At 49.5% G+C, this 12090-nt stretch overlaps 1 protein-coding gene across 1 annotated transcript in view; it reads right to left on the bottom strand.

Moving 5' to 3' along the window:
- The window catches only part of pdzd2 (PDZ domain containing 2), a 209590-nt gene that overhangs the window by 22321 nt on the left and 175179 nt on the right, over positions 1 to 12090 (bottom strand). The window contains 6 exon segments of the mRNA XM_052462660.1: positions 759 to 903; positions 1580 to 2196; positions 3723 to 3893; positions 4208 to 4364; positions 7488 to 7588; positions 7883 to 7970. Of these exon segments, the coding sequence (XP_052318620.1) occupies positions 759 to 903; positions 1580 to 2196; positions 3723 to 3893; positions 4208 to 4364; positions 7488 to 7588; positions 7883 to 7970 (1279 nt within the window).

Raw genomic sequence — 12090 nt, 5'->3', positions numbered from 1 at the left:
CCACCCAGGATAGGAACACCACCCAGGTTAAGGACACCACCCAGGTTAGGGACACCACCCAGGTTAGGAACACCACCCAGGTTAGGGACACCACCCAGGTTAGGGACACCACCCAGGTTAGGAACACCACCCAGGTTAGGGACACCACCCAGGTTAGGAACACCACCCAGGTTAAGGACACCACCCAGGTTAGGAACACCACCCAGGTTAGGAACACCACCCAGGTTAAAAACACCACCCAGGTTAGGGACACCACCCAGGTTAGGGACACCACCCAGGTTAAAAACACCACCCAGGTTAGGGACACCACCCAGGTTAGGAACACCACCCAGGTTAGGAACACCACCCAGGTTAGGGACACCACCCAGGTTAGGAACACCACCCAGGTTAGGGACACCACCCAGGTTAAGGACACCACCCAGGTTAGGAACACCACCCAGGTTAGGGCGAGTCTCTCGTTCCAGAGGCTGGACAGTTGATTCCGTTATTCAGTTAGTATTGAGGAGGAAATAGTTCAACATGCCAGGTTCAGCTGTTATAACGCTGTCATAGGGATGATACGACAGATTATAACAACCGCCAGCGTACTTCCTGTACCCTCCATGCTACTGACGGGTATAGCTCCACATCTGTTATGTTTCACGACGTAATGTCACTTTATATAAATCTGAATAGGTGGTTGTCACAGGGCAGATATGATGTCACTGTCGGGTTGTTTGATTCCCCAGGGTGCTTAGTGAAGGTTGACAGGGTCTCACCTGACACAGGCCTCTTGACCTCTAGCCTGAGCGTCGCAGGAAGGTTGTGCACGAGCTCACAGACGTCGTGGTAGGAAGAGGAGCCCACGGGAGTTTCCCCGATCGATATGATCTCGTCTCCCACACACATCCTGCCCCGGGATTCCTGCAACCAGGGTCACGTGTCATAAGGTTCACAGGTCCAAAGAAGGGGACAGTGTATGAGGTCATAAAAAGGGGACAGTGTATGAGGTCATAAAAAGGGGACAGTGTATGAGGTCATAAAAAGGGGACAGTGTATGAGGTCATAAAAAGGGGACAGTGTATGAGGTCATAAAAAGGGGACAGTGTATGAGGTCATAAAAAGGGGCCAGTGTATGAGGTCATAAAAAGGGGACAGTGTATGAGGTCATAAAAAGGGGACAGTGTATGAGGTCATAAAAAGGGGACAGTGTATGAGGTCATAAAAAGGGGCCAGTGTATGAGGTCATAAAAAGGGGACAGTGTATGAGGTCATAAAAAGTGGCCAGTGTGTGAGGTCATAAAAAGTGGCCAGTGTATGAGGTCATAAAAAGGGGACAGTGTACAGATCAGATACATCATTATGTTATGTAATGGTAGGGAAAGACATTAGGACAAGGAACAGACGGCCAGAGTAATAGTTTTATATTGCAGTGTACTGCAGTTAGATACATATAGTCTGTTGACTTCTGATTGACTCATTATACCAGTGGTGATTAACCTGGTGGATTTTTGACATCTGTGTTGACATTAGCCTGGAATCCAAACTGATACGGTGAGATATCAGTTTGGATTCCAGGCTGGGAAGACGGTAGACGTACCCTCTCGGCCGCTCCTCCAGGCCTCAGTCCGGTGATCACCACCTTCAGAGGAGAAGATCTGATCTCCAGGTCCAGACCGAAGGACTCCTCCTCACTCCTCCTCAGGACCACCTTGTCGATGGTGCAGACCCCCGCCAGCTCGCTGCAGGCCTCGCCCTTCTTACAGAGGGGGTTGGGGTTAGAACCAGGCCGTCCTAAGGAGCAGCTGGAACCTACCCCAGGCTGAGGGGCCAGAAACTGGGAGGATAGGGAGGTCGGAGACTCCTCTGCTTTGGTTCTCTGGTTCTGCTGGTTAGTTGGCTGGATTGGCGGGGCCTCGATGCTCATCATGCTCTTGACGCGGGTCACAGCCTTGTGTTCCAGCTTGGGGGAGCGCTTGGGCTCCAGGGGACCCTGAAGTTCCTTCCTCACACCCAGGTTACTAGGGCCTGTCGTCGGGCTAGACCCTCCTTCCCCGACCCCTTCCTCTGACCCCAGAGAGATTCCGTAGAGCGGGGAGAGCGTTCCCTCGCTCTCATCGTCCACCTCAACTGATGATGTAGCGATCACAGTACCAGAGTCAGCAAGCACCACGGGGGTCGTGCCATGACCAGCCATCCGGTGGACCGGCGGGGTCACTAGACAGAGAGAGACAGAGACAGAGACAGAGACAGAGAGAGAGAGAGAGAGAGAGAGAGAGAGAGAGAGAGAGAGAGAGAGAGAGGAGAGAGAGAGAGAGAGAGAGAGAGAGAGAGAGAGAGAGAGAGAGAGAGAGAGAGAGAGAGAGAGAGAGATAGAGACAGAGAGAGACAGAGAGAGAGAGAGAGAGAGAGAGAGAGAGAGAGAGAGAGAGAGAGAGATAGAGAGAGAGACAGAGACAGAGAGAGAGAGAGAGAGAGAGAGAGAGAGAGAGAGAGAGAGAGGGAGAGAGAGAGAGAGAGAGAGAGAGTGAGAGAGTGAGAGAGAGAGAGAGAGAGAGAGAGAGAGAGAGAGAGAGAGAGAGAGAGAGAGAGAGAGACAGAGACAGAGAGAGAGAGAGAGGGAGAGAGAGAGAGAGAGAGAGAGAGAGAGAGAGAGTGAGAGATAGAGACAGAGACAGAGACAGAGAGAGAGAGAGAGAGAGAGAGAGAGAGAGAGAGAGAGAGAGAGAGAGAGAGAGAGAGAGAGAGAGAGAGAGAGAGAGAGAGAGAGAGAGAGAGAGAGAGAGAGAGAGAGACAGAGACAGAGAGAGAGAGAGAGAGAGAGAGAGAGAGAGAGAGAGAGAGAGAGAGAGAGAGAGACAGAGACAGAGACAGAGAGAGAGAGAGAGAGAGAGAGAGAGAGAGAGAGAGAGAGAGAGAGAGAGAGAGAGAGAGAGAGAGAGAGAGGAGAGACAGAGAGAGAGAGAGAGAGGAGAGAGAGAGAGACAGAGAGAGAGAGAGGGGAGACAGAGAGAGAGAGACAGAGACAGAGACAGAGAGAGAGAGAGACAGAGAGAGAGAGAGAGAGAGAGAGAGAGAGAGAGAGAGACAGAGAGACAGAGAGACAGAGACAGAGACAGAGAGAGAGACAGAGACAGAGACAGAGACAGACAGAGACAGAGACAGAGACAGAGAGAGAGAGAGAGAGAGAGAGAGAGAGAGAGAGAGAGAGACAGAGACAGAGACAGAGACAGAGACAGAGACAGAGACAGAGACAGAGACAGAGAGAGAGAGACAGAGACAGAGACAGAGACAGAGACAGAGAGAGAGACAGAGAGAGAGAGAGACAGAGACAGAGACAGAGACAGAGACAGAGAAAGAGAGAACGAGGGAGAGAGAGAGAAAGAGAGAGAGAGAGAACGAGGGTGAGAGAGAGAGAGACAAATAGAGAGAGAGAACGAGGGAGAGAGAAAGAGAGAGAGAGAACGAGGGAGAGAGAACGAGGGAGAAAGAGAGAGAAAGAGAGACAGAGAAGGAGGGAGAGAGAGAGAAAGAGAGACAGAGAAGGAGGGAGAGAGAGAGAGAAAGAGAGAGAAAGAGAGAGGAATAAAAAATAAATAAAGGAGAGGGTTTAATGCACATCCAACTGATGCACAGGAAGTGAACAAAAATACCCAAAAAGGGATCTCTTCATAAAATTAGTGAGACAAATACAACATTTCGAGTCACCCACACCAACACGTTTCGACCAACACGAACCTCACCTGCATCGTCTTCATCATCATCATCATCGCTGATCTCCTCCTCATAGCAGATGACCCGTCTCTGTCTGAGCAGCGGGCTGCGGACTGCGCCACTACCGGGACTACCCACACTGGGCTGGTTGGCCTCTGCCGGCCGGTTAACCACAGGGTCACCGCGGGCCCCAACTTCCACTACCACACAGAATCACCAGAGGAGATACACGGAGAGGGACAAGTCAGAACGCCGTTCAACTGAATGCTCATTCTAGCCATGACACTGGAACATCCCTAGTAACCCTGGACTGTACCATGTGGCTGTGTAGGGGGATAGTAGACTGTACCATGTGGCTGTGTAGGGGGTAGTAGACTGTACCATGTGGCTGTGTAGGGGGTAGTAGACTGTACCATGTGGCTGTGTAGGGGGTAGTAGACTGTACCATGTGGCTGTGTAGGGGGTAGTAGACTGTACCATGTGGCTGTGTGGGGGGGGGGGTAGTAGACTGTACCATGTGGCTGTGTAGGGGGGGTGGTGTTGCAGCTCCTGTGGTTGAGCATGTCGTCATCACTGGAGCACATCGCCATGGTTTCTGACAGCGACGAATGACTGGTCACTTCCTGGGAGAAGTACTGAGATAGCTCCGCCTCCGAACTCAGTGACCCTTGCTGCAGGGAGAGAGAGGGATGATTGATTGATGTGTAGACTGCTGATGTGTGGACTATGACTAGTCTGTTGGGGAACCTTGTGAATGTAGTAATTACAATTACCAAGTAAAACTGGATGGATTGATGGGTTGATTGATGGATGGATTGATTAGCTCCACATTGATCTGGTACTGGTACTCCCTGTATATAGCTCCATATTGATCTGGTACTTCCTGTATATAGCTCCACATTGATCTGGTACTGGTACTCCCTGTATATAGCTCCATATTGATCTGGTACTGGTACTCCCTGTATATAGCTCCACATTGATCTGGTACTGGTACTCCCTGTATATAGCTCCATATTGATCTGGTACTCCCTGTATATAGCTCCATATTGATCTGGTACTCCCTGTATATAGCTCCATATTGATCTGGTACTCCCTGTATATAGCTCCATATTGATCTGGTACTTCCTGTATATAGCTCCATATTGATCTGGTACTACCTGTATATAGCTCCATATTGATCTGGTACTTCCTGTATATAGCTCCACGTTGATCTGGTACTGGTACTCCCTGTATATAGCTCCATATTGATCTGGTACTTCCTGTATATAGCTCCACGTTGATCTGGTACTGGTACTCCCTGTATATAGCTCCATATTGATCTGGTACTTCCTGTATATAGCTCCACATTGATCTGGTACTCCCTGTATATAGCTCCATATTGATCTGGTACTGGTACTCCCTGTATATAGCTCCACATTGATCTGGTACTGGTACTCCCTGTATATAGCTCCACATTGATCTGGTACTTCCTGTATATAGCTCCACATTGATCTGGTACTTCCTGTATATAGCTCCACATTGATCTGGTACTTCCTGTATATAGCTCCACATTGATCTGGTACTTCCTGTATATAGCTCCACATTGATCTGGTACTTCCTGTATATAGCTCCACATTGATCTGGTACTTCCTGTATATAGCTCCACATTGATCTGGTACTCCCTGTATATAGCTCCATATTGATCTGGTACTTCCTGTATATAGCTCCACATTGATCTGGTACTGGTACTCCCTGTATATAGCTCCATATTGATCTGGTACTTCCTGTATATAGCTCCATATTGATCTGGTACTCCCTGTATATAGCTCCATATTGATCTGGTACTCCCTGTATATAGCTCCATATTGATCTGGTACTTCCTGTATATAGCTCCATATTGATCTGGTACTCCCTGTATATAGCTCCATATTGATCTGGTACTTCCTGTATATAGCTCCACATTGATCTGGTACTGGTACTCCTGTATATAGCTCCATATTGATCTGGTACTTCCTGTATATAGCTCCACATTGATCTGGTACTGGTACTCCTGTATATAGCTCCATATTGATCTGGTACTTCCTGTATATAGCTCCACATTGATCTGGTACTCCCTGTATATAGCTCCATATTGATCTGGTACTGGTACTCCCTGTATATAGCTCCACATTGATCTGGTACTGGTACTCCCTGTATATAGCTCCACATTGATCTGGTACTTCCTGTATATAGCTCCACATTGATCTGGTACTTCCTGTATATAGCTCCACATTGATCTGGTACTCCCTGTATATAGCTCCACATTGATCTGGTACTCCCTGTATATAGCTCCACATTGATCTGGTACTCCCTGTATATAGCTCCACATTGATCTGGTACTCCCTGTATATAGCTCCACATTGATCTGGTACTCCCTGTATATAGCTCCATATTGATCTGGTACTGGTACTCCCTGTATATAGCTCCACATTGATCTGGTACTCCCTGTATATAGCTCCATATTGATGTGGTACTGGTACTCCCTGTATATAGCTCCACATTGATCTGGTACTCCTGTATATAGCTCCACATTGATCTGGTACTCCCTGTATATAGCTCCACATTGATCTGGTACTCCCTGTATATAGCTCCACATTGATCTGGTACTCCCTGTATATAGCTCCATATTGATCTGGTACTGGTACTCCCTGTATATAGCTCCATATTGATCTGGTACTGGTACTTCCTGTATATAGCTCCATATTGATCTGGTACTGGTACTCCCTGTATATAGCTCCACATTGATCTGGTACTGGTACTTCCTGTATATAGCTCCACATTGATCTGGTACTGGTACTCCCTGTATATAGCTCCACATTGATCTGGTACTCCCTGTGTATAGCTCCACATTGATCTGGTACTCCCTGTATATAGCTCCATATTGATCTGGTACTTCCTGTATATAGCTCCATATTGATCTGGTACTTCCTGTATATAGCTCCACATTGATCTGGTACTTCCTGTATATAGCTCCATATTGATCTGGTTCTTCCTGTATATAGCTCCACATTGATCTGGTACTTCCTGTATATAGCTCCACATTGATCTAGTACTTCCTGTATATAGCTCCACATTTATCTGGTACTTCCTGTATATAGCTCCACATTGATCTGGTATTTCCTGTATATAGCTCCACATTGATCTGGTACTTCCTGTTTATAGCTCCACATTGATCTGGTACTTCCTGTATATAGCTCCACATTGATCTGGTACTTCCTGTATATAGCTCCACATTGATCTGGTACTTCCTGTATATAGCTCCATATTGATCTGGTACTTCCTGTATATAGCTCCACATTGATCTGGTACTTCCTGTATATAGCTCCACATTGATCTGGTACTTCCTGTATATAGCTCCACATTGATCTGGTATTTCCTGTATATAGCTCCACATTGATCTGGTACTTCCTGTATATAGCTCCATATTGATCTGGTACTTCCTGTATATAGCTCCACATTGATCTGGTACTTCCTGTATATAGCTCCACATTGATCTGGTACTTCCTGTATATAGCTCCATATTGATCTGGTACTTCCTGTATATAGCTCCACATTGATCTGGTACTTCCTGTATATATCTCCATATTGTATTTGATTTCATTCCTGTTGTTACTATTATTACTATTATTATTATGTATTTGTGTAACTCTGCATCATTGGGAAGAGCTTCTAAGAATTTCCCAGTAAAGTCTACACCAGTATTCGGCGCATGTGACAAATACAATTTGACTTGATTTGATTGTTTGATATATTGATTGACAGGTAGCATAGTGTACCCTGCTAGCGGGCTCCAGGAACCTCTTCATGGTCCAGCTGAGGGAGGAGCCATCTCCTTGTTTGGCCTTCACTGTGGAGGAGGGGCTCTTAGTGGGCAGGCCTAGAGGTCAGAGTTCAGACGATACAGGTTAGAGAAACATTCACTCAACCACTACAATCAACTGACTATGATTACAGGTGAGAGAGAGAGCGAGAGAGATAGATAGAGATAGAGAGACAAAGAGAAAAACAGCGACAGAGAGAGACAGAGGTAGAGAGAGACAAAGAGAGAGAGACAAAGAGAGAGAGAGACAAAGAGAAAAACAGAGAGAGAGAGACAGAGAGAGACAGAGAGAGAGAGACAGAGAGAGAGAGATAGAGAGAGTAAGAGAGAGAGAGAGAGAGAGAGACAGACCTAGTGTTTGAGAGACGTTTCCTTCCTTGCTCAGACTGTCTCTGTGTGTGGACTGACTGATCACGTCATCCATCTCCTGCTCTGACACCTGGAGCAAAAACAGAGGAGAAAACAACTAAACAACTACTCGTGACTACAGGGGTAGACAACCCTGGTCCTACATCAGGGGTAGACAACCCTGGTCCTACATCAGGGGTAGACAACCCTGGTCCTACATCAGGGGTAGACAACCCTGGTCCTACATCAGGGGTAGACAACCCTGGTCCTACATCAGGGGTAGACTACCCTGGTCCTACATCAGGGATAGACGACCCTGGTCCTACATCAGGGATAGACGACCCTGGTCCTACATCAGGGATAGACAACCCTGGTCCTACATCAGGGATAGACGAACCTGGTCCTACATCAGGGGTAGACAACCCTGGTCCTACATCAGGGGTAGACAACCCTGTTCCTACATCAGGGGTAGACAACCCTGGTCCTACATCAGGGATAGACGACCCTGGTCCTACATCAGGGATAAACAACCCTGGTCCTACATCAGGGGTAAACAACCCTGGTCCTACATCAGGGGTAGACAACCCTGGTCCTACATCAGGGGTAGACAACCCTGGTCCTACATCAGGGGTAGACAACCCTGGTCCTACATCAGGGATAGACAACCCTGGTCCTACATCAGGGGTAGACAACCCTGGTCCGACATCAGGGGTAGACAACCCTGGTCCTACATCAGGGGTAGACAACCCTGGTCCTACATCAGGGATAGACAACCCTGGTCCTACACCAGGGATAGACAACCCTGGTCCTACATCAGGGGTAGACGACCCTGGTCCTACATCAGGGGTAAACAACCCTGGTCCTACATCAGGGGTAAACAACCCTGGTCCTACATTAGGGATAGACAACCCTGGTCCTACATCAGGGATAGACAACCCTGGTCCGACATCAGGGATAGACAACCCTGGTCCTACATCAGGGGTAGACAACCCTGGTCCTACATCAGAGTAGACAACCCTGGTCCTTCATCAGGGGTAGACAACCCTGGTCCTACATCAGAGTAGACAACCCTGGTCCTTCATCAGGGGTAGACAACCCTGGTCCGACATCAGGGGTAGACAACCCTGGTCCTACATCAGGGGTAGACAACCCTGGTCCTACATCAGGGATAGACAACCCTGGTCCTACACCAGGGATAGACAACCCTGGTCCTACATCAGGGGTAGACGACCCTGGTCCTACATCAGGGGTAAACAACCCTGGTCCTACATCAGGGGTAAACAACCCTGGTCCTACATTAGGGATAGACAACCCTGGTCCTACATCAGGGATAGACAACCCTGGTCCGACATCAGGGATAGACAACCCTGGTCCTACATCAGGGGTAGACAACCCTGGTCCTACATCAGAGTAGACAACCCTGGTCCTTCATCAGGGGTAGACAACCCTGGTCCTACATCAGAGTAGACAACCCTGGTCCTTCATCAGGGGTAGACAACCCTGGTCCTACATCAGGGGTAGACAACCCTGGTCCTACATCAGGGGTAGACAACCCTGGTCCGACATCATGGTTAGCCGACCCTGGTCCTACATCAGGGGTAGACAACCCTGGTCCTACATCAGGGATAGACGACCCTGGTCCTACATCAGGGATAGACGACCCTGGTCCTACATCAGGGATATACGACCCTGGTCCTACATCAGGGATAGACAACCCTGGTCCTACATCAGGGATAGACGAACCTGGTCCTACATCAGGGGTAGACAACCCTGTTCCTACATCAGGGGTAGACAACCCTGTTCCTACATCAGGGGTAGACAACCCTGGTCCTACATCAGGGATAGACGACCCTGGTCCTACATCAGGGATAAACAACCCTGGTCCTACATCAGGGGTAAACAACCCTGGTCCTACATCAGGGGTAGACAACCCTGGTCCTACATCAGGGGTAGACAACCCTGGTCCTACATCAGGGGTAGACAACCCTGGTCCTACATCAGGGATAGACAACCTGGTCCTACATCAGGGGTAGACAACCCTGGTCCGACATCAGGGGTAGACAACCCTGGTCCTACATCAGGGGTAGACAACCCTGGTCCTACATCAGGGATAGACAACCCTGGTCCTACACCAGGGATAGACAACCCTGGTCCTACATCAGGGGTAGACGACCCTGGTCCTACATCAGGGGTAAACAACCCTGGTCCTACATCAGGGGGTCCTAGACAACCCTGGTCCGACATCATGGTTAGCCGACCCTGGTCCTACATCAGGGGTAGACAACCCTGGTCCTACATCAGGGATAGACGACCCTGGTCCTACATCAGGGATAGACGACCCTGGTCCTACATCAGGGATAGACGACCCTGGTCCTACATCAGGGATAGACAACCCTGGTCCTACATCAGGGATAGACGAACCTGGTCCTACATCAGGGGTAGACAACCCTGTTCCTACATCAGGGGTAGACAACCCTGTTCCTACATCAGGGTAGACAACCCTGGTCCTACATCAGGGATAGACGACCCTGGTCCTACATCAGGGATAAACAACCCTGGTCCTACATCAGGGGTAAACAACCCTGGTCCTACATCAGGGGTAGACAACCCTGGTCCTACATCAGGGGTAGACAACCCTGGTCCTACATCAGGGGTAGACAACCCTGGTCCTACATCAGGGATAGACAACCCTGGTCCTACATCAGGGGTAGACAACCCTGGTCCGACATCAGGGGTAGACAACCCTGGTCCTACATCAGGGGTAGACAACCCTGGTCCTACATCAGGGATAGACAACCTGGTCCTACACCAGGGATAGACAACCCTGGTCCTACATCAGGGTAGACGACCCTGGTCCTACATCAGGGGTAAACAACCCTGGTCCTACATCAGGGGTAAACAACCCTGGTCCTACATCAGGGATAGACAACCCTGGTCCTACATCAGGGATAGACAACCCTGGTCCGACATCAGGGATAGACAACCCTGGTCCTACATCAGGGGTAGACAACCCTGGTCCTACATCAGAGTAGACAACCCTGGTCCTTCATCAGGGGTAGACAACCCTGGTCCTACATCAGAGTAGACAACCCTGGTCCTTCATCAGGGGTAGACAACCCTGGTCCGACATCAGGGTAGACAACCCTGGTCCTACATCAGGGGTAGACAACCCTGGTCCTACATCAGGGATTTAGACAACCCTGGTCCTACACCAGGGATAGACAACCCTGGTCCTACACCAGGGGTAGACGACCCTGGTCCTACATCAGGGGTAAACAACCCTGGTCCTACATCAGGGGTAAACAACCTGGTCCTACATCAGGGATAGACAACCCTGGTCCTACATCAGGGATAGACAACCCTGGTCCGACATCAGGGATAGACAACCCTGGTCCTACATCAGGGGTAGACAACCCTGGTCCTACATCAGAGTAGACAACCCTGGTCCTTCATCAGGGGTAGACAACCCTGGTCCTACATCAGAGTAGACAACCCTGGTCCTTCATCAGGGGTAGACAACCCTGGTCCTACATCAGGGGTAGACAACCCTGGTCCTACATCAGGGGTAGACAACCCTGGTCCGACATCATGGTTAGCCGACCCTGGTCCTACATCAGGGATAGACGACCCTGGTCCTACATCAGGGATAGACAACCCTGGTCCTACATCAGGGATAGACGACCCTGGTCCTACATCAGGGATAGACGACCCTGGTCCTACATCAGGGATAGACAACCCTGGTCCTACATCAGGGATAGACGAACCTGGTCCTACATCAGGGGTAGACAACCCTGTTCCTACATCAGGGGTAGACAACCCTGTTCCTACATCAGGGGTAGACAACCCTGGTCCTACATCAGGGATAGACGACCCTGGTCCTACATCAGGGATAAACAACCCTGGTCCTACATCAGGGGTAAACAACCCTGGTCCTACATCAGGGGTAGACAACCCTGGTCCTACATCAGGGGTAGACAACCCTGGTCCTACATCAGGGGTAGACAACCCTGGTCCTACATCAGGGATAGACAACCCTGGTCCTACATCAGGGGTAGACAACCCTGGTCCTACATCAGGGGTAGACAACCCTGGTCCTACATCAGGGGTAGACAACCCTGGTCCTACATCAGGGATAGACAACCCTGGTCCTACACCAGGGATAGACAACCCTGGTCCTACATCAGGGGTAGACGACCCTGGTCCTACATCAG

Source organism: Oncorhynchus keta, chromosome 14 (assembly GCF_023373465.1).
Source record: "Oncorhynchus keta strain PuntledgeMale-10-30-2019 chromosome 14, Oket_V2, whole genome shotgun sequence".
Classification (NCBI taxonomy): Eukaryota; Metazoa; Chordata; class Actinopteri; order Salmoniformes; family Salmonidae; genus Oncorhynchus; species Oncorhynchus keta.
The sequence above is the reverse complement of the archived record's forward strand: the minus strand, read 5'-3'. Positions and strand labels throughout refer to the sequence as shown.